We start from the raw sequence: 23,084 nt of genomic DNA, 5'->3' as shown, positions 1-23,084 counted from the left end.
TGGGAGAAGAGGAGGAGGAGGAGGAATAAGGGGGCTTACCACAACTGGTCTCAGAAAATAAGAGGTCGCACCTTCAGAAAATAGTAGAAAAATAGATACTGTGGACAGTCAGGAGCTGGGGGAGGCAAAGAAGAAGGAAAGGACAAGCCAGGAGTGAGGGAGATGAGGGGTACAAGAAAAGATGAAGGTAAGACCTAGCTGGGTCTCCTGCCTGCCTTCATGGTGTCTTTGTCTTTTCCATGCTGCTCCATCCATTGCTCCCGATCCTTCACAGTGTTGATTGGGGCTGCCTGGTGGCCCAGGACAGGGAGGAAAGAAATGGTGCTCTGAGTCACAGAAGCAGCTGAAGGGACTGGGCCAGAGCTGCCATGTTCCTGTCTGCCTTTTTTTTTGTCAAACAAGCACTGACCCTGCATAGCTCTCCTCATTAGGCCATTCTGTTCTGCCCTCACAAAGCCCCTTACTTCATCGTCCTCACTTGTCCCAACTTCATCAAAGATTGGCTCCAGCACTGTGAACTTAAATGGCCAATGAGGTGCTAAGTCCTAATGGCATTATACAACCCTGTGCTTCCTTTCTTCAGTGACATGCAATTAAGAGTGTGTGGTTCTAAAATTCTTACTGTGGTTCGGGTAACATAAACCCTTCTATCCCTGGGATTCTGCTCCTATCCCCACAATCTTCTTTTACAATTGGTCCTAAAACAGAGAAAGACATCATCCCCCAAGTATGGTATCTGAGACCAGCCTCTGCCTGGCCTTCCTTCCCTCCTGGGCTCCTTCCGCATGTTTCTGCCTCTAGATGGCAATCCAACATGAATGTTGGACCTGCTCCATTGTCAAAACTTGCAAACAACTTCAGTCTTTCTCAGCGACCAAAGCATTCTGCTCTATGTTGTTCCCGGGTTCCACTTAGTGGACCTGTCTCAAACACTAAACTCAAACACCAGAAACCATTTCTGATGCCTTTTTGATAAAAATGTATCTGACAGATGGTTTCAGGGTAGTGTTGGCCAAGGCCCATGTGGCCTGCTGGCTTGCACGGTGACCAACAGGGCTGCTATTGGCCTACTCCAAGGCCCAGTGTCCCCTATCCTTAGGTCCCTCTGCTATTCCTATCTCCCCACCCTGCCCGTCCCAGAGCCTCTTTCTCCTCAGGCCTCCTGCATCAGGAGACCTCAGCATCCCTCTCTCCCATGGAGATGGCCTGGGTAGCATTTTAGCATGCTGAGCCGGTATATGTCACCAATGGATCATATGTAAGCATGGCTGAATTAATTCAAATTGTCATGCCATCATAAACGTGTTAAGAAAAGGAGCACAATATTTTACTTACACAAATACCAAAACTCAGGGCAATTTTGTTAACCTTACTACTTTATGTATAAATAGGATTGTAGTTCAACTTGCTATAGAAATCACTGTTACAGATATCATCTCTGCTTCAGATCACTAATAGAGGACAAAGTTGTTCTCTGACTTTTGTGTTTTGCACTTTTTAAAAACTGAGGCTACTTGTAGGACAATGTTACACATTTCATGTGTAGCACTGGAAGTCAACATGTTAAATTACATGCCAAATCACAGTTACGTGTACCATTGCAAGTGCTCTATTAGCCCTCACCACACATCTGTCCCATTTGTTCCCATCACAAACATCCCTTCCTTTCTGGTCTTCACTAGCTGCCTCTGGCCCTTTATAGTCACTGTGGAGGCGAGACCAGGCACCCAATTTCCCAGTGAGGGCTCCGGTGCTAAGCTCACAGGCATTTTGGTTTTCTGAATTTTTAAAACAAATGTTTATTTTGGGTTTGGAGGTCACACCTAGCATTGTTCAGGGTTACTACTGGCTCTGCATGCAGGAATCACTCCTGGAAGTGATTGGAGAACAATATGGGATGCTGGAGAACGAACTTGGGTCAGCCAAGTGCAAAGCAAGCACCTTTCCTGCTGTGTTATCTCTCTAGTCCCTGGACAGAAGCATTTGGAGATGCCTGGTTCCTCTAGTAACAGGTTTCAGAGGTTTGATTAGATCTTTAAATTTCCATTAATTTTGAGAGTCTGAAAGTTAGATAGCATAGCAGTAGGGCATTTGCCTTGCCAGGGGCTGACCTAGACCAATGTTGGTTCGAATCCCAGCATCCCAGATGGTCTCCCATATCTGCCAGGAGCGATTTCTAAGTACAGAGCCAGGAGTAATCCCTGAGTGCTGCCGAGTGTGCCCCCCCAAAAAAGAGACAAATCTTTCTTTCCTTCCTTCCTTTCTTCCCTACATCATTTCTTCCTTTCCTTTCCTTCCTTCCTTCCTTCCTTCCTTCCTTCCTTCCTTCCTTCCTTCCTTCCTTCCTTCCTTCCTTCCTTCCTTCCTTCCTTCCTTCCTTCCTTCCTTCCTTCCTTCCTTCCTTCCTTCCTTCCTTCTTTCATTCCTTCCTAGCATCCATCCTTTCTTCTTTTCTTCCCTTTCCTCCTTTCTTCCTTTTTCTTTTTTCTTTCTCTTCCTTCCCTTCCTTTTCCATTCCCATCTCCTTTCTTTCCCTTCCCCCTACTTCTCCCCCCTTCCTACCCCTTCCACCTCCAATCTCTGTGTTTCTGATTAGGTATAGTCTCAATATACCCAATTGCTTATGTACAGGGCCCTATGCAGACAGAATGTGTGTACACATTCTTATATGCAGACAGAACAGAGGTTAAGGCACTTGCCTCAAATGCAGTGACCCGGATTTGATTGCAGACTCAGGTCAGCTGGCTGGAACTCCTGAGAACTGCTAGGCCAAGTGTCATCCAGCACCTCTCCCTCCAAACAAGGACTTTGTGAATTCTCATTCCCTTAACTTTTCACCAATTCTTTCTAATGTTCTTTATGGACTAAAAAAAAAAATCTCTCTTGGGGGAAACCTTAGCGCTTAGTTCTAAGTTGGATGTCATTAAATCCCAAGAATACCTGACTAAAATGGAAAGAAGTGCTCCATTAGATCTCATATATATGTGTTATTTTCTAAAGGTATCTTAGAAGGTTATTAATAGGAGAAAGAGAGGGGGGAAGGAGATGGGGAGAGAAAGAGTCATACAGAAAGACAACCTAATACAGAAGGAGACGAGGGGCCAGAGAGATAGTACAGATCGAAGGCATTTGCCTTGCCTATGATGGAGCCTGGTTTGATCTTTGGAACTCCCAAGCATCTCTAGGTGCAGCCTTGGAGATCCCTAAGTACAACCTGGGTGGCCTAAGTAACCTCTAGCACTGCAGTCCCCTTGTAACACCCCAGCCTCAGGCCTCCCATTGCATCCCTGTCCTGTGAGGGTTCTGGGTCTCGTTAGAATGGCCCCTGTCCCAAATATAAATAGCAAAAATGAAAATAAAACAAGACTCAATGCCATTGCCAGACCTCACCAAACTAGGGGAAAAATAACACTCAGGGGTTCTGGGTTGAAGCTGCCACTTTATCAGCACCTAGACCCATCTGTGCCCTTGTCAGCTAACCAGGACTTGTGTGAGGCACAATCCAAAGCCTCCACGTTCATCTCCTCCCAGACTTTACACCATGTTATTAGGATCCTTGTGTCTGCTGGAGAGACACACGTCCAGGGGCTCCGGGCTCCCATCGCTTTCTACTCTCACATCACCAAGTCCCAAATCAGAGGGTCCAACAGCCAACACACACTGTGCCATGGGGTAGGACCAGCACCCAGCAGTCAGTCAAGGCTCATGGCTACATGCAGGCTCAGTCCTTTTCTCTCCATCCAAAGACTGCTGAGTTACTTTCAGAAAATGGAGTGGAGTTTGCTTAAAACACTCTGAAAGAATGAAGCCAAATGCCAAAGGACCCTTTCCAGTAGGAGTTTATCAGCTCCACCCTTTCACTTTAACAAGAATCAAAATCTTAAGCTCAAGAAAACAATAGCATGCCTCTTCCAGAACACATGGTCAAGTTCTCAGCATTGCTGATTATCAGGGGAATCAGATGAGAATCAAATAAGAACAAGGCACTAGCTCACACCAGTGAGAATAGCTGGAAATACTTCCTCATTGGTGGGGTGTGGTGGGAAAGGCTCCCTTCTCCATTGCTGTCTGGTACCCCCCTTTTATTGTTTTGTTTTGAGGCCACACCCAGTGATACTCAGGGATTACTACTGGCTCTACACTCAGGATTCACTCCTGGAGATGCTCAGGGAACCATATAGGATGTCAGGGAACCGAACCCATGTCGGCTGTGTACAACAAAGCCAACACCTCCCTACTGTCCTATCTCTCTAGCCACTGGGACAGCCCTTTCAGGGAACAATATGGAAAATTAAAAGCCCAGAATAGCACGTCCAGCTGACCCCATGATTCCACCGCATGGCCTCTTCCCCAAGAACACAAAAACATGAATCAGGAGAGATAGGTATATACTCATATTTACTGCAATTGAGAGTGCCAGTCTGGACATGGGGACAGTCCACCTGTCCAATGATGAGACAACGGAAGGGGAAGCTCTGACCTATACACAGCAGAACCCTACACAGCTCTGATGGAATCTTGCAGGTGCTTTGATTCGAATGCAATTAAGGGTCATCATGTTAAGTCCAGTAAGCACAAATGCCAGATGGTCTCACTTACCTATAATATACAAGGAGACAGACACTATCAACAGAAGACAAAGCCTAGGTCTTAGGTTAGAAAACTGAGATGACCAAACCTGGGGAGGGAGAAAGCTGGACTAGAAGCAACAGAGGGCAGTGGTGGGGTGCCATGGGCTTTTGGGTGAAGGTGAGTGACCTTCCACAGTATCACAAAGGTCAACACACTGTAAAGATGTCACCTTAGCAACAACAATTCACTAAATAAAATAATCATCATTTATACTAATAACTAAAAATGTTTTCACAAAAAGATAAGTAAAGGGCCAGAATGGTAGTCTAGCAGGTATGGGGCATATTTTGCATGTTGCTAACCCAACTTCTATTCCTGGCATCCCATATGGTCCCTTGAGCACTGCCAAGGGTGATTCCTGAGTGTAGAGCCAGGAGTAAACCCTGAGCACCACCAAGTGTGGCCCCTAAACAAACACAAACAAAGGACAGATGATGGGCCAAAGTGGCAGTACAGGGGGTGGGCTGCTAGCCTTGCCTGCAATCCCAGAACCACATGGTCTGAGTAGCACCAGTTATGGCCTTGGAGAAGGGAGAGAAACAAGAGTGGCATAGTGCCAGTGTACCTCTGGACACTGCTAAAGGTTGAGGTGTGAACGGGACACCTGATAGGCACCACCAGAACTGCTCCAGCCAGTGCCACAGTGTTTTCCAGAGCTAGACATTTCCTGGGCCCATAAGGCCCTTGTTGGGCCCTCCACGTCTTCCCTGGGCCCATAGGTTTTCCCTGGGCCTGTCCCTTCAGACTTTGCTGCTCTCCTGGATAGTGCCCATATTGTGTGTGTGTGTGTGTGTGTGTGTGTGTGTGTGTGTGTGTGTGTGTGTGTATCAGAGGATACCTGACCCATTCCTTATGAAGTCAAACACATGCTTCTCATCAGAGGCCCAGTTGCCTGAGCTACGTTCCCTATGAATGACTTTCTTTTTTTTTTTTTTTTTCTTCTATGAATGACTTTCTACTCCTCGAGACATCCCTAGACTGCCGAAGGTTCCTCGCCCTTGGCTCTTTGTATCTCTCCTCTCCTGCTCCCTTCTCAGTTTCAGGCACAGAGTGAAAGCCAGAGAAGAGAACTTTGGGGTGTCTCCACACCTCCTCCATGCTGACCCACTATGACACCCTCCCCTTGAGCTCAAGCCAGCAACAGCACTATGGACTTTCTGCGACTGTATCACTCATGGAGAGAAAGAACCTACACTAGACACTCTAAGTGGGCTTTAAGTCTAGACCCTCAGACCTCAAAATTATCTCGGGGGCCAAAGAGATAGCACAGTGGTAGGGTGTTTGCCCTGCATATGGCCGACCCAGGATGAACAGTGTGGTTCAATTCCTGGCATCCCATATGTTTCCTCTGAGAGTGCCAGGAGCAATTTCTGAGTGCAGAGCCAGGAGTAACCCCTGAGTGCTGCCATGTGTAAACCTCCCCGCCAAAAAAGAATCAATTAAGTCAATTATCTCAACCACTAAGTCTCCTGAGAGGGTTCCAGGCAGGTCAGAGTCTGATTCAGCCTTCTCTCTCATCACCCCAAAGTCTTCAGAACTCCTGTAGGGAGTAGCTGAGATGGGGCTGGCCCTAGAAGGGAAAGTGGGTGGCACTGAGAGAAAGAAGCCAAGGAGGGGGCAGTTTTTAGGCTAGATCCTGAACTAAAAGCACTGGGGGAGGGGGAGCTTATACCTGGACCCCTTCAGGGAAGATTGGCCCCAGTTCTTTCAGGAGACTGTCAGACAAAGAAAGGAGAATGACAGGTCAGCAACGGACTATGACAGAGCAGCACACATGAAGATAGCTCTTGGGGTCCTCACTGCTTGAGCCCAGGGATACCTGGGAGGCACTGGATGTCCCCAGCTGCACCGATGATGGGGAGAAAAGACGGGCTCATAGACAGGAGAGCAGTACACCAGGCACCAGGACCTGCCCATGTCCAGCCACGAGTGCACACACAACCAACATGCAAACAATCACATGGACACATTCTTCCAAACACACAGACTCACTTATCCAAACAGATGCACTCATCCACGGACTCATCCAAATAGACTTACACTCATCCCAACACAATGCATTCACGTAGACCCGCACACTCATAGACACTTACAACCACACATATACACATTGCCTCCATACCCATAGACTCCCTCTCACACATACATAGATACACACAAGTAACACATGCTTACACACACTAATGCACATATACGCATGAACACACATGCTTATGCACACGCAATCACACTCCTATACAAACACATAAAGACAGACACTCACACGTGCTTATAGGTCACTCACACAGATGCACATAACTCACATGCTTACATATGACTCACAACCACATACACACTTTCTCATGCTCACACGCCCCTCCAGGCACACTGAGGCCCCACCTGTCATCGCAGTAGGTGAACTTCATGTCCATGCTGTGGCGGCTGAGGAAGGTCTTGCTGTCCAGCGGGATGTCCATGTGGGATGGGTGCTGGATGGGCTCGCACATGACAATGAGGCAGGACAGAGGCTCCTTGTACCCGCACAGGCCGCTGTGCGGGGCGCAGCTGCTGTACACCTTGACCTGGCCCGTGCAGTGCAGTACCTGCCAAGCGTGGAGTTCAGGCGTGGGCCCCAGGGGTGCTTCGAGGAGGGGTCTCTCGGGACACCACCCACTTTGCTGTCCTACCTTCCAGGTAGCTGACTTGAGGTTGACCGTGCGGCCCCTGTTGGTGACCGTGCACTTCATCCTCATGAAGAAGTCCCGCTCCGGGGACATGTCTTTGATCTTCTTCCCGAAGCTGGAACCTGGATGGACAAGGATGGCGGAGGCCCCAGGGTTCAGTTTTTGGACAGTGGGGGTGGGGGGGCACCCTCTTCGGTCTCTTTGGCAGTCAGTGGGGGTCTTACTCCCCAAGATCTGACTCCAGCCCCCTGCCTACCTCTCTGTCCCTAACACAAGGCCTGTGCACACTTCAGGGCACCCAGGCAATGAGGGGTGGGTTCGTAGGGCACCCCTTAGACTGCTCTTGAAAAGAATCTCAGGAACAGGCTAAGGGAAATGCTCCATAGACACCACCACCTTTACCTGTCTACCTCTACCTCATCCTGATGCCTGCCTCACACCAATGTCGACCTCCTCTTTGCCATTCACAACAGCTACATTCACTGCATGATATCATATGAGTGCACAAGAGTGTTCTAGGCCACAGCCCTGGGTGAACATGCCTGCTGTGAAGATGGGTGCAGCAGGGAGGAAGGTGCCCTGCTCAGGGAGGGTGGGATCAGGGGCCTTGCTCCTTCTCAGAATCCCCATTGTTTCCCACTTATAGCAAACAATAGTAGCAGTGGTAGTAGTAGTGGGTCCAGTGAGTGCCAGCGGTGACCCCTTGCAGAAGTCTCAGGTATGTCCATGCTGTCCTCTCTGTCCTAGGTCTCCCTGTCATGCCCAGAATCAGCATGACCCACCATGCGGAACCTGCTTCTAAAGGCTCCTGTGCCTCCCTCCAAATAGACCCTGTGGGTCTGTGAGAAACCTTTAGAGGGGAAAGAATCTCCCAACAGGTCTGTCCCTGAAGAGCTGTGAGTCGTGACAACTTAGAATTCACCTAACATGGCTTGGGGAGGCAGCATCAGAAACAAAGTGTGAATCTTTCTTCTGGGCTGACTCCTGGCTCTGCACTTAGGCTTCAATCCTGGTGCACTCCAGGGACTGTATAGGATGCTGGGGACCGAACCAGGGTCAGCCACATACAGGGTAGCCCCCCAACCCCTCACTGTACTATGGCTCAGATCACAAATGGAGAATTTTTCAAGAGATTCTTCCTCTTCCCTATTTAGTTGTTTCTCACTATTTTCACTTTCAGAGCTGAGGTTTGCATGTCATCAGATTTCCCCACATTTGGCCTTTAAATTCACCACCAGAAGCTGTCAGGAATGAGCAATCCGAGGTAGCTGTGGGTTTGGGTTACTAGACTAGCTTCTAAACTGTTAACTGAATTCTCGCCATTCTGCCATTCGCCTCATCTTTCTAAGTCTAATTCCCATTAGATTACCCAACTTCTGCTCAAAATCCCTTCAGTTTTCCTCAGTCTGCAGGATTAAATCTCGAGGCTCTCCAGCCGGCCTTCAAAGTCACCCCAATCTGCCTCCTGCTTATCTCCTTCCAGGAGTTCACCGAATCTTTGCTTTCAGATTGAGAGTCCACAGTCTAATACCTGGACGAAGATTTGCTGACTCGCTGAGTCTGCCCGAGCCCTTGTCTCCAAATCATGGACCAGGAGAGCTAAAGTTCTATCCAGATAGGCAGAGTTCCTGGGGCTGTGAATCATGGTGCTTGAGAGCTGGCCGGCGGAAGACTGCCTGTTCCAGTACTTTCTTCTTGCTTTGTTTTGTTTCATTTGGCCACACCCAGTGGTGTTCTGACCTTATTACTCAGGGATCATACCCAATGGGCTCAGGGACCATATGGGGTGCTAGAGCTCAAACCTGGACTGACCTCAAACAAATGAAATGTCCTCTCCACTGTCCTATCACTTCGGTTCCCTGGCCCCTTACCTTCTATTTGAAAAGACAGATTCTGAAGAGCAAATAAAAGCAGTACTTGGCTCAGGTCAAACGTTCAGATTGAGACAACAGTCCATGGCCAGACAAACTAAGTCTGAGCTGCTCGGGGTCAAAGAGTTTGTGGAACAGAGGAAAAACAAGCGATGTTGGTTTTCTCCAACCACAGAACCCACTTTAGAAAGGGGCTGTGAAGTCCCACAGAGCTAAGCAGAGCTTTCCCCAAAGCACAACCAAAAACACTGATATCTAGGGAGGGTCTATCGACTGTGTCTTCTAGGGCAGGTGGGAGAGGGCTGGATGCAAGGTAAGTGAGTGGAACTGAGATGAGATGAGAGATGGAACTGTGAGCAGAGGAAGTTCCAGGCTCTGAAAAACTGCACTGCAGGGGGGTTCTGGAATTTGGGGCAATGAGCATTATTTTGGCTGCATATGTGGAAGCAGAAGCCAAACTGCTTGTCATTCAGGTTGTACAAACACCCCCAGCCCCACAAGGCAAGGTCGTGGGAAAGATATTTAGGAGATGTCAGTCCTGGCATGGGCTGGATCTCAGGCTCATCAGATACCCTAAACATCACCAAACTTTGAACTTCACTTCACTCCTGCCCACAGCGCTTGAAATCAGTGTTCCTATCTATGCCTTTGCTTGAATGTCCCAGGCTCAGGCGACAAGGAGTGATCCCCAGGGTTATTACAAAGTGCCTTCTGTTTGCATTGGCCCAACTACCCACTGGCATCCTAGTGAACCCCCTGAATGTCTCTTGCCCACACACCCTGGTCACACACAGTGCACAAATCCTTTTCCATCTGTTTTTCACTAACACCTATCTAAGGCTCCTCATCAGGAGGACCACACTCATTTCTAGGATCTCAGGGTGGCTAGTTAGTGATGCTGGGCCTGTTTCAGGAGGAAGCTTCTAGAGGGCCTGGGAGCTTATGCTTTATACTTCAGGGTTCCCTAAGCATCTATGTGAGAGGTCTGGCTTCCCTGGAGACACTGCAGGGAGAGGAGGAGGTGCAGAGTTACCCACACATGAGAGTGAGAGAAAAGGAGAGAACAAGAGAAAGAGAATGAGAGAGACCGAGGAAGAGAGAGAAGGTAGAGAGAAAGAGAAAGAGAGGGAGAGGGAGAGGGAGAGAGCTAGTGATCCCAGAACACAGTTGAGCTGCAGCCCCAAGCCATTGGCCACAAAGTCCCAGAAATGTTTGGTGAGTCACTTGACCACCCCACAAAGTACTGTTCCCTAACATCAAGCAGCCGAGCTAAAATCTCGGGGCATACACCAGCTGCCCATAGAACCATGGTAGGCATTATAGTGGACATAGGGCATACCACTTGGGATGGGTTGTTTGTTATGCAGCAATATCCAGCTGCTACTGTGGCCTTATGGCACAGGAAGGAGCCATTGGTACAGGCATAGGTTTGGACACCTCACCTGGCTTTTAGGGCACAAGTTTTCTGGACTGTGTCCTTGCCCAAAGGGAGCCTGAATGGGCAACTATCAGACACCTGGAAGGCCCGACAGACCCTTCCTCCAAATCTCCCGGGCTCTGTGGGGATAGCAGAGAATTGCCAGGTTCCTTTCCCTGGCTTCTGACTGCTATGCCTGTCTCTCCCCTACACGTCCTCAGAGCAAGCCCAGATTCTGACCCAGCTAGGGCAGAAAGGTAGACCACACCAGCCACAAAAAGGGAACATTACCATGTTTGAGACTCAGGTTCTCCCGGATCTCCTCATGGTCACAGGGGTGAGTGAAGTCGAAGATGCTGTGGCCTGTGAGCTCCACCTGTTTCAAGGTCAAGGCCAGGCTCTGACTCGCATGCACTAGTGGGAGGTCTCCAGAGACAGCAGGGCCAGCTGCCACATTTGGACAGAGGGGGCGGGGCCTTTTCTCACCCCCAGCTCAGAGAAAGGTCCACAAGCACAGGAATGGGAGACAAACTCAGAAGGGTCCACTGAGTGCAGGGCCCAGGAAGCCTGAGGTCAGAGCATGCAGAGTGGGGACTGGCAGGGGAGTGGTCAGGAGGGATGGTCCCCACCCCCACTAGTCTCTATTACTCCCAAATGGAGACATTTTGCCTTGTGTGGAAAGAGCCTGAGGGACGGGGGGTGCACCTGTGTGAGCCCCATGAACTTGCTGATGTTTTCTGACAGGAAGATCATGTCTCCATCCTGGGTCACCACGGCCAGGAAGCCCTCTAAGGCCTTTAGGTACAGGTTGTCCATCTGTTGGTCAGCCTCGGCTTCAGATTCGTTTTCAGAGCAAACTGCAAAGAGAGGGGTAAGGTAGGGGAATTGTATCACTAGACCAACACAGCAAGTGCCCATCGGGGCTGGCTCCTAGGCTTCAGGCAGACTTTTCTGGAAGTGCACACTGCCTGTCCTCTAAGAGCCCACCATCTACCCGCACACTAACATTCAGTGAGGATGGCTCAGTGTGGATTCTGCAGGCAGGAGGCAGCGCTGATGGTGACAGCATAAAGAGGCACAGTGGGGACAGGAACAGGAGAGGGAGAAAGAAGATTCCCAAGGGCCCGTGGAAAGGACCAATGGCCGGGTCTCAGGCATGGTTCCATTGCCCATCACATTGTGTATGAGGGGGTGAGCCTCTGTCTCATCTGCAAGCTGGGGGCCAGAGCTGAAGCACAGTGGGGAGGGTTTTTGCCTTGCATAAAGCCAATCCGGGCTTGATCCCTGGCATCCCATATGGCCCCTTGCTCCTGCCAGGAGTAATTTCTGAGCGCAGAACCAGGAGGAACCCCTGAGCCCACCAGCTGTGGCCCCCAAACAAAACAAAAAATTCATCATCTGCAAGGTGGAGCTTAATGGGACGAAACCATTTCCAGACATTTATGAAGGTCGGCGCGAGCAAAAGCGGGTTGGACTGAGAGGCACTGGCAGCTTGTCATCACAAATAGAGAGCCTGCCTCCTAGAGTCTCCTCTTATCAGGCTAGGACTGAGTGGAAGCCTATCAGTGTCTCTATCAGCTTCGTGGGGAAACCGTCATTCCCATTGCTCTGAGTCTTCAGAATCAACTAAGTCCGCAAAATGCCTAATGTAGTACCAACCACGAAGAGAGAAGAGAAAGAAGAGAGTCCTTTCTCTCTTCTGCTTCCTCTAGGATGAATTCCTGCCCAGATGAAGGGGGTCAGGGAGCCAGGGTGGGGATTAGGGCACAAGTCCTGCATGCACCCCAAATTCAATCCCAGGTGTCCCATGGTTGTCTGAGCATAGCAGTGCCCTGGGGGTCCCTAAACACAGCTGGGGTGGTCCTGAGGGTCCCTGGCTTCTCAGGGTCCAAGTAATACCACATCTTTGGATCCTGGCACTGACTGTTGGTTTGGTTGGCAGGGAATTAACAAGTTGCACCTTATAGTGAAAAGACAAGCAAGAGTCACAAGGCCCACAGTGTTGAGAGACAGAGGAAGGAAACAGGGACTTAGGGGAAGAGGGAGGGTTACCCAGAGGTGGTCAGAGATGATGCTTTCAAGGGGCCTCAGGAAGAGTAGAGATTTCATTCCAGAGAACAGAAGCCCCTAGGAAGCACACAGTGGGTAAGCTCCTAATTGAGTTAAATACACAAACCCCCTAGCCCAAGAAGTGAGGGAGGGTCAGTGGGCTGCGAGGAGGTTCTGTCCACCAGGGTCAGCCAGTGAGCCAGACCCTGGAGGAGCCTCTCAATGCATTTCTTAGGTGAGGGTGGCCTGGGGTGGCCATGCAGGCAATAGTATAGTTGTTAGGGGCCCTTGGAGAAAACCCCTTCTCTCCAGTCCACCCAAGTTAAGGAACCCTGAATGATGGAGCATCTCTCTCCAGAACGAGCAGATCCTACCACAGGCAAGTGGAGAGTCGAGTACCAGGCCTGGACTATCACTTTCTGGCCACATATTTAATTCCAGCCTCCTTTTCATACAAACTCTTAGAAAAATCCCTTTTGTGCCAACAAATCACGTATGCTTTAATGACATGACCAGGAGAGGAAGAAACAGTTTGTCACTTACAAAAATGAATATTCTCTTACACTGAGACCAGTCCAAGACAAGTAGATTCAGAGTAGTCCTTGGAAGGGATGTGTAGATGATGTGAAATGTGGATGAAGGATCTTTCTGCCAAGGTGCAAGATCTAATTGGTTCTAAGATTTCCTCTAAGAGGAACAGTTATATGCCAGTGTTACTTCATAAGCGCTGAGCCAAGTAAGGAGTTAGTCCCCCCAAAGGGCTTGAGCCAAATGAGGTGGGTGTAGAAGATAGAGGCAGAGATACCCCCAAACAGCAGTAGATGCCACTATTTCTGTGAAGGGGCTGAACAGGCCCAGGCAGGGCAGTGATCAGAGCCAAGAACGTAGTTTGGTTAGTTTTGTTGTTCAAAGATGGGAGAACAGGAAGCAGGAAGCAGCTAGTCAGAGGGACTGAGATCACAGAAAATCGCCTTTTGCCACTCTGGATTCCACCTAAGGCCTCTGCCAGTTGTGGGCAGGCTGCTTGTTCCCAGGTTCTGAGCCACTGTGAGAACTTGAGTTCAAACCTGCATATCACTGGAGATTTAGAAGAGATGAGGACTTAACTCAATACTTTTGAGCACATACCAGAATGACTTGAATTCCTAAGTCTAGGGCGGTTCTCTAGACCTAGAATTCGATGCAGAGTGGCAACCCTTACTGAGAAAGTTGGCCCCAGGATGGTTGTAATTAGGGATCCCACCTGGTCCTCAATCTCAAAGCTACTGTATCAAGGTCCAGCCCAGGGGCTGGACCCACAGGGCCTGGGGAGCTGACAATATGCTTCTCTCACAGTAGCTTGGGACCAAGTGACTCTGGGGGCTACAAGGTTGGGAAAGCCCACAGCTGGTACTAGGTTGGGTAGGCAGTGAGTTATTTGGGGGACACTCCAGGAGATCATCCAGCACCTCCCATCACCAGGTGATGTTTCGTCCAGGTAGCAGAGCCCCACTTATCCATAACTGTGGCCTAGTGCAGTGTCTTTTTCCCTCCTGATCTCATCACCACTCTAACTCTGGAGTGGTCCCTAGGCAGCCAAGTATTGGGTTAACCAGGCCCTGAGGAAATAGTTCTGCTCAAGATTTCCTGTTTTGAACAGTTCTGACAGGGCCAAACTGGTTTCCTTCCATGCCAGATCCTGCTTCCAAGAGGCAGAGAGGTTGAGAGCAGTCTCTGGGCTTGAGTTGGTGTGTGTGTGTGTGTGTGTGTGTGTGTGTGTGTGTGTGTGTGTGTAGGGACAGGGGGCTGGAGATAGGGGAAAGCGCTTGCTGGGGCTCAGCAGAAACAACATCATAGCTGAAGTCACAGTGTCACAGTGTCAGGGGCCTGGGACAGCCCGGCCTCTTTCCCGGCCCATTCTCTGCACCTGCTCTTCCTCTGGGCATTGTGGCAAAAGCCTGACCAGCTGTGGTCCACTTAAGCTGAGGGTCCCTTGTGCATGGGTCTGGGGTCCACTGTGTTTTCAGGGTCTCCCTGCCTCATCAGCAATGCTCCTATGGTGAACTAGTGTGTGTCTTGGGGAGCACTGGGGGTTTTAGGAACTGTGGGGGCCCCTTTCCCCCCAGGACCTCACAAGCTGGTGGAGAGCTCCCTGAGAGGTCCATCTGCCCTCCCTGGGCATCCCCAAAAGTGAGGCATGAGCAATAAATGCACTCTATGCCACCTCCCAGTCTAGGGTCTTTCTGCGCTTTTGTTTCTCAGAGTCCTCACGAGCCCACCCCAAAGACCAGATGCAAGCCCTTGGTGAGTCCATGGTGAATTTATCTCTCATGCTAAAAATAGCTGTAAACAAGCTTTGATGACCCTCCTCAGTCAGGATGTGCGCAGGCTGAGGTTTTGGAGCACTTTTTCCGGAGTCTGTGAGTTTTCTCTAGCACCACCCTCAAGGGGTGAGGGAGTGCAATGGGTAGCAGGGAGATGGTGGGGTGAGCTGGTGGGGGGCTGGTGTGCTCCCCACCAGGCCAAATCCATTCCTCTTGCTTCCTGAGTGAAGGGCCTGGAACAGGGCGGCTAAAGCAAAAGGGGCAATTGAGGGGAGAAAGCCTGGGAAAGGGACTTCTGAAACAGCCTGCCTCTACAATTCTACCTTTTGATTCCGTTTTAGTTTTTTTTTTTTTTTTTGTTATTGTTCTGCATGAAAGGATGTGGTGACAAACTTGAAGATGCCCAATCTTGACCTTTTATGTCCCTCCCTTAGTAGTTCAGTGACCAGGAAATCCTAACCTCTTAGGAACGAAGACTGATGTCTTCCCTGAGCGAATGAATGCCAGGGAACCAGTAAAAACAGTGGCATTTAGTCTGAGATCTCTTATGGCCCCTTGAGCTCAGACTGATTTGCTTGCTTGTTTGATTTTTAGTAAGAAAGGTATGGCAAAATGATGTACCAGGTGCCAAGCTTGCCAGCTTTGCTGCAGTTTCATGCCATCTCAGGACAGGGCGACCCTACTCTCTGGTCATGGCTGGCGGGGCTCGTCTTAAAAGGGGATTTAAGACAATCGAGCGCCATTTCCACTGCTATTCCCGTCAGAGTGTTCTGTTCTCAGCCCAGCATGGACGGAGTCTAAAGCTATTGTTCCAGCTTGCTTCCTGTGATCCCAATCTCCCTGGGCGGCCCAGACTCGCAACCTGGCCTTCCCCCTCACAGAGGCTTCCTCTCTGGCGTTCCCACACACCGCAGCCTACTGTGAAAATCAAAGGAAGCGTGTTACTAAGTAAAGAAGAAACTGCTTGAAAGCAAAGGCCTGCTTCTTTTTTGGGGGCGTTTGAACTCTGAGGTATGCAACCAGCTATTTCCGATGACAGAGGCAGCCAGCACGAAGGCTCACCGCTGTCAGGAGCTCTGCTGAGGTGGAAGTAGAAGCCCAGGTACAGCCTAAGCAGAGTTTCACTGATGCCAGTCAGCGAGCTTGGCAATGCTGCCTCTAAATGCAGTGCAAGTCCCTGCACTTCAGCATCCAGCCCTTTTCTCACATAGTTCTGGTTAAGGGGTCTCTAAGGTATGAGCATCTCAGCTCTGCACCCGCACTTCCGGCCAGGCAAACCCTTTTCTCCCACCCACCTTCCTTGTATAAATGAGGAGGGAGAAGCTCAAAGTCAGAGAAGTGGTTCCCAAGCTTGCAGAGGAGGGCAGGAGTCAAGGCAAGTTCTGGTGCCATCCCGAGATCCTGGACTCCTTGGGTCATGGCTCCTGGTGCTGAAAAACCAGGAAAGAAGTGGCGGGGGTGTGTGCAGGGCCGAGGGGAAGGAAAGCCAGACTCTGATGGGGAGAAAAGGGGCAGGTGCATGGGAAGGATGGTAGACAGGGTAGCGGGGCACGAAGAGCATTATGGGGAAAGCCCTTCTTCAAGGATGCCAATGCTGATACCCAGTGTAGACAGATGACCTTGAAGACAGTGGTGAGGCAGGGGTGGGGGGTCAGCAGGGCTCTGAGGCTGTGCTCAGCCCAAGAGACATTTCTGTGTCTATGTCACTGCAAGAGTAACTCAGCTGGGCCGTGGGGGTGGGTCTCCCTGTGGCCTCTTGGATCTGTTTTGTGATCTGCCTCTAAGGACCACCCGGCCATGCGATCTTAGAAATACCTCAAAGCAGGGCCATACCTGGAGCACAGGGGAACATGAGAAGGAAGGCCCTGTACTGAGGGTGAGAATAAAGTCCTTTGCTAAAGCAGGGGTGCAGGGCCACCTCCCCACATGCTTCAGTTTTCCTTCCCTGTCCTGCTTTCTGCCCCCACCTCCATGCCCACCCAGTCTACATACATCTCTGTGATCTGTCTCTGAGATCTAGATGAGAAGGATAAATCCAAGTACGAGCTGCCTCCCTTTCTTCCCCGTACCCCTCCACCCACCTCACATCCCACAGCAATGAGGCACCCCTTCAATCAGACCTAGGTCTTATGGCTAAGAGTAGACTTTGGGGAGTTGGGGAGGTGGGAGTTGTGGGGACTGCATGGCAGCTTGTGGTGCTCAGAGCAGATTCCAGGCTCTGTGCTCAGGGACTACTTTCAGCAGGGCTCAGGGCAAAGTCCTTAAGCCTTGTTCTACCTCTCTGGTCCTAAGAGCAGAATTTTTAAATATTATAACCAGGAAGTCTAGGTGCTTCTGGGTGTGAGAAGGCTTCTCTCTAGCCATTAACTCCTCTGTTACCTACTGGTTCTATGTACAAGGGATTATCATGGTGCTGGGTACTATCCAAGGAAGGGAGAAAGAGAGAGGCGGCTCTATGAGACAGCCCCAGAATACAGGTTCTGTCTGCACGTCCTGGGAAATAAGTTCAAGCCCCGTAACCATAGGGCTTCCTGAGTACTGACACAATGGCCCAGGAGAATGTTGGCACTGCAGGATCGGAACTTTGAAGGTTCTGACCTGCTTGGCTGAGTATCATCAGGAGAGGCTCAAGACCCCTGATCTAGGAGACCCCCTCTGCCTAAAACAAAGCCGAGGGAGGTCAAACGGAGGCTGATCTATGTGTTGCTGTGGCTGGGTCTTTCTCTGGCTCTCTCTGTCCACTGTCTCCTCTGATCAGGATGCCTGGCTCTGCACTGTCTCTTTCAAGAGTTTCCAGCTCAGTCATCCCCGAGGGCCTCCCCCTGAAGCTCACCCACACTTAAGACCTCCAGACATGTGGCGGGGCTAGCCCTCCAGCCCTAGGCCCCAGTCTTCTGCAGACTGTCCCCAATATCCTTCCTGTGCACTGGGAACCAGAATAGCACTCGAAGGCCTGGCGGCCAAGCCCCGTGCTAGACTCCCTCGGCTTGATGCTGCTTTCCCAGAATAGCTGCTTCATAACAGGATGGCAGGCCAGGCCCTGAACACGACACCATCAGGGAAGTGGATGGCGGTGCTTCTTGGCCCGCCTCCTGCACACTGGCTACCTCAGCCGGGTTTCCTGACACAACCTGAGAGACGCCTCAGCACTGTCAGTCCCACTGGGCCATCCTCAGGCCACCTCACTCTGCTTAGGACTCATTCACAGGAAATGGCTCCTGGCAAATTCAGAGGGAAACATTTGGTGAGCTCGACATGGGTAGAGAGTGCGCCGAGCTAGTTAGGGATGGTGGGCAGTCAGGGAATGTGTGTGGCCAGGGCTCTTGGCCCATTCTGAAGTGCCCTTGTGCAGTAGGGCTTTTTTGCTTTCTTTTTTTGGTTTTTGGGTCACACCCAGCCGCTCTCAGGGGTTACTCCTGGCTCTATGCTCAGAAATCACTCCTGGCAGGCTCAGGGGACCATATGGGATGCTGGTATTTGAACCATTGACCTTCTGCATGCAAGGCAAATGCCTTATCTCCATGCTATCTCTCCAGCCCTGCAGTAAGGATTTTTTAAGGAGGAAACCACTGAGCAGAGACCTGACACAATCTTTCTGGCCTGTGTTTCCCGAGAGAAGAGGCGTGTGGGGGTCTCTGAGGCCCTGGAGGAAGGGACTGGGAGTCAACAGGCATGAAAATGCTTCTGGAAGATTCAGCCCAGGAAGGGGAGAGGCTCTGAGCATCCAAGGACTGGCAGAGCTGCCTAGGAACCAGCAAACGAGCCCTCTCTGTCCTCCTTCTCTTCTCTGTGCCTTGTCTAACCAGGTCTTCGCATAGCTCATCATTTCAAGGAAACTTCCCACAAGGCAGAAAGCACTCCTGGAAGAGTTTCTGTGGGGAGCTGTTTGGTGGAGAAGGTTATTGCTGGGGTGGGGGAGGAAGATCTCAGGGGGAGCCCCCTAATTCTGCTGTGGGGGCCTGGGCAAGTTCAAGTGCACCGACCTACCTGAGGACAAGAGCTTGTGTGTCCTCAGGAAGCTGATGGCCAGGCGCATGATGGAGGCCTTGTCCAGGTGTGAGCTCACGCTGTGGGGCAGTGGCAGTTCATGTGCCAGTTCGTAGAAGACTTCCGTCTCCTTGCTGCGGCGGCACCTCGCAGCATCCCGGGACTTCTCCTTCCTCCGTTCTGAGCTGCTCCTGACAGAGAGACAGAAGGGAAAAGTCAGGCTAGCACACAGGCTCCCCAGGGTCCGTCCCGCAGGTGGCCAGCTCAGCTCTCACACCCATCCAGTTCGGGAGAGCACCAGGCCCTTGAGCCACATAGCCAGCTTTTTGCCATCATGTGTGTTTGCACACATACATGTACAGCATGTATACATGTGTACATCTGTGTCTGTTTTCCCAGCTGCCACCTCTTCTTACACACCCCCTATGTCCAGAACCAGGCTTCATTCACCTAGTGGATTTTGAACCAAGCTTCTCTGAGTGGCTTAACCTGCCATCCCTTGACCCTGACTGACTGGGCACTGGGGCAACACCCAGAATGCACAGGGGAAGTGGGAGGAAGTTGCGGCCAGCACCTTGGGTGGATTGAAGATTCTGGTAACAAGTAAAAATGCTATTTAGATTAAGAAGATGAAGCCCTGTGCTGGGCTCAGATTCCATTTCATAGTCAAGACAAGAGCGATTCCTACAAGCCCAAGTTCTAAGTGCTGTTACAGCTCAAGAAGGAAAGTCAGCCACACACCTGCCAGCCTCAGGTTCCGGCACATACTACCAGATGGTTTGCTACCGTGCAGTGAGTGTAAATGAGCTTCTCTCAGAGTCTGCTGGCGCAGGTCACCAGCCTGCCCCTGAAGGACAGAGGGAAGACCAAAACCTTCGCCTCTTGCAGGCAGAATCCTGAGACTTTCCACTATGTAGCAAAAAATGAGCATCTTTCAAAGCCAGACTTCCCAGATGGAAATCCTAACTTCTCTACTGGCTAGCTCTGTGCACGCAGATTACTGAAACTGCTCATCTTCATTTGGTCTGTAAAATGTCACATTTGGAAGCTCAGTAATTGTGAGGACTGAATATGGTGGTTTATGGCAATTCTTAGCAGCAGGGCTGTGCTACCACAAGTGATCCATGCTAGCTGAAGATGAAAAACTCTTATTTGTTTGTTTGTCTTAGAATCACATCTGGCAATGCGCAGGAATTACTCCAGGCTCTGCACTCTGAAATCACTCCTAGCAGGCTCAGAAGACTATATGGGATGCTAGGGATTGAACTCAAGTTGCCCACATGCAAGGCAAACATTCTACTTGTCTGGCTGATGAATGACAAATCTGTCATAAAGAGATGACCAGGATGGAAGAAAGGTTAAAAAGCTGAAATATATCACTGAAATGATATAATACATATACTACTTCCCAGACACTATACAAGAAAATTGAGAAGTATAAGATGATGATAGCCCTAGATATATTCTAGCTATTCCATGTTCCAAGGTGATGTCTTGAACACTGACTACGATCTTGAATCCTCGTAGCTACCTTGGGAACAAGTATTATTATTAATCATCATTAGGAGGAGAAGTACACACGATTGACAGCTTAAGGAAGCTAGTCCAGAGTGAGTCACTCACTTTTTCTCAGCCATTAAATTTGGAGTTTGCATGAGACCAGTGGACCCAGAATCTAGTCTCTGAGCCCTCAATAACTGTCCTCTCTCTATATGCAGAAAAAGTAGCAATTTCAGCCAGTAAATTTGAAGAAGATGCAAGCATTCTTTCTAAATAGCCTAATTTCTTTGTGCATCAACAAGTGTCTCTTATTCCTTACAGGTGAAGCCATGCCCAGTGAGCTCTGCTCTTCCTGCTTCTTTCCATCCATTTGTAGCCTCCACCCCCTCCTGCCTTCTCTCTCCTCTCTCCTTCCCAACCTGGACCAGATTGCTTCTTCCCTCAGCCTTTGCACCCCATTATCTAGACAGAAAATCAGCATCTGGGGATTTGGGAATGTGGACAATGCTGCTGAAACTCTACCAGACTCAGGCCAAAGGTGCTCCCTGATGGCTCTGACATGGGCAACAACTGAGCCAGCTCCTGGAATGTTTCGGTGCCTGTTCAGAGTGAATTGTCCAGCATGACAGAGAATCAGAGCAGACCAGGAGAGGAACTTCTCTCATCCGGTTCCCTTCCCTGTTTTCATTTTCTGGCCTGCTTCTTCTTTTGGGGGAAGGCACACCTGGAAATGCTCAGGGGTTATTTCTGACTCTGCACTTAGCAATCATTCTTGGAAGGGCTTGAGGGACCATCTGGGATGTTGGGAATCAAACTCAGGTTGGCCACTTGCAAGGAAAACACCTTCCATACTGTGCTGTTGCTCCAGTCCCCCTCTAAATTTCTATTTTTGTTATGTTTTCAGGTCATATCCTGCAATGTCAAGAGGTTTATTTCTGGCTCTGTACTCAGGGTTTACTCCTAGTGCTGCTCAGGGATGCTGAAGATAGAACCCAGGTTGACCATGTGAAAGGCAAGTGTCCCTTCTGCTGTCCTATGGCTCCGGCTCCTGGTTCTGCTGTTACTGGTCCCATTCCAGCAATCCCATCCTCTTAACAGACCGCCGAAGCCACCTCCTGCACAGGAAGTGGGTGGAGTAGACCAGGACCTGCAGTCCTACAGCCAACGCCCATGACAACTGCAGGTTTAGGGACAAAGGAGGAGAAGAGGAAGGTTCCTTCTCTCAACTCTGGCCTCTCTGATGCACACAGCAGGGCAAGGCAAAGACCCCAGCAGACACACCACATAGAAATGATCCTGAGGAGTGCCTACATCTGTGACCCAACTGCCATGGGGCCTGTCACTCAATCGTGGCCTTTCTCCTCAGAGGAACAGCCAGGCTCAGATGGGCCTTTTGGAGCCAGTGTTGTTTCAGTGACCACTGGGATTAGGGTCCCTCACCCCAGCACTCTCTCATTCCCTCAAATGATACCTCCATTGGAGCCTGGCAGAGAACCTGGCCTAGGTCCCTCAAGCCAGGGACTCAATTGACAACACAACTGGGCTGGTCCTAAAAGCAGTTGACGTGTGTGGAAACTGAGGTACGGAAGGCACGGAACTGGGGCCTGGCTGAGTGTAAAGTCATAAAAAAGAGACTTAGAGATAGATAGATAGATAGATAGATAGATAGATAGATAGATAAGTAGAGAGAGAGAAGGAGGGAGGGGTGAAAGAAGGGAGGTGTGGTTCTCCACCATTTTTGAATGCTGCCTCCCCATTTCACAGATGCAAAAATTGATCCCCAGGTAAAGTCATTAACAAGGGCAACCCGACTTAGGACCCCAGCTCTTTGATCGACATATTTTATTCAGGACTTAACTGCAGAATGAAAAGTCACCTTTGAGGAAATTCTCCAAACAGTCAAGTCTTCATTGCCACAAGAGAAAGCATGGGGATTTTGGTTTCAAAGTTAAGAGAACCATTGTAATGACCGACTTTGGGAAGAGCCACACTCTGAGATCAGCAAGACTTTCATTAAATTATCCTGGTGGTCTTGACAGAGCCCAGAGATTTTTGCCTAATGTTGGCTCTTGAAAGAACAGACAAAACTCTAACACTGCCATAATTTAATTAGGAGCTCAGAAGAACAAGGGTAATTAGCAGTAAGTGTGTGTGGGGTGGTGGTGGTAAGTCTCCTCTGCTCCCTTAGGCATATGCCCACCACCTCCTGGTCTGATCTTAGCACTGGAACACTGGAGTGAGGAAGACTGGTGCATACTCTGCTGGCCACACTAGATGACCAAGAAACAGAGGATCTGCATGGTACTTTTACCTATAAAAGGGCAGAAATAAGACCATTTTCCAACTCCAAAGAGAAGCGTGTAGAAGAAGTAGCAGTACTGAAAACCTCTCCCAAGTGAAAGCAACATAAGAGATGATAATAACCCCATTATCTGCTAATTGCACATTAGTCACATTCAGACTTTGGCCCTTCCAACTGTTCTTTGTCACCGACACAGACTTGGGATTTGTGGGCCAGGTTGAGCTTAGCCAGTTCTTCAGGGTCATGCAATCAAGGAGAACTTTGTTCCCCCAAGCACTTGTGTTTTCTTCCTAAGGCAGATCTTATCGTTAATGCCCTCATGTCAGGTTTTCACTGAAACACTGAAATGACAAGTTGAGA

General features: G+C 49.9%; 1 protein-coding gene across 1 annotated transcript in view; it reads right to left on the bottom strand.

Moving 5' to 3' along the window:
- EPAS1 (endothelial PAS domain protein 1) overlaps window positions 1-19,238 on the bottom strand; it is a 37,175-nt gene extending 17,937 nt beyond the window's left edge. The window contains exons 1-6 of the mRNA XM_049785031.1: window positions 19,198-19,238; window positions 18,923-19,113; window positions 11,289-11,440; window positions 10,875-10,959; window positions 7,299-7,417; window positions 7,012-7,214 (exon numbers count right to left, since the gene is read on the bottom strand). Of these exons, the coding sequence (XP_049640988.1) occupies window positions 7,012-7,214; window positions 7,299-7,417; window positions 10,875-10,959; window positions 11,289-11,440; window positions 18,923-19,113; window positions 19,198-19,238 (791 nt within the window). The remainder of the gene's footprint in view (window positions 1-7,011; window positions 7,215-7,298; window positions 7,418-10,874; window positions 10,960-11,288; window positions 11,441-18,922; window positions 19,114-19,197) is intronic.
- Window positions 19,239-23,084: the final 3,846 nt, after the last annotated feature.

The sequence above is a fragment of the Suncus etruscus genome, chromosome 12, assembly GCF_024139225.1.
Source record: "Suncus etruscus isolate mSunEtr1 chromosome 12, mSunEtr1.pri.cur, whole genome shotgun sequence".
Classification (NCBI taxonomy): Eukaryota; Metazoa; Chordata; class Mammalia; order Eulipotyphla; family Soricidae; genus Suncus; species Suncus etruscus.
This window is presented reverse-complemented; position numbering and strand designations above follow the sequence as displayed.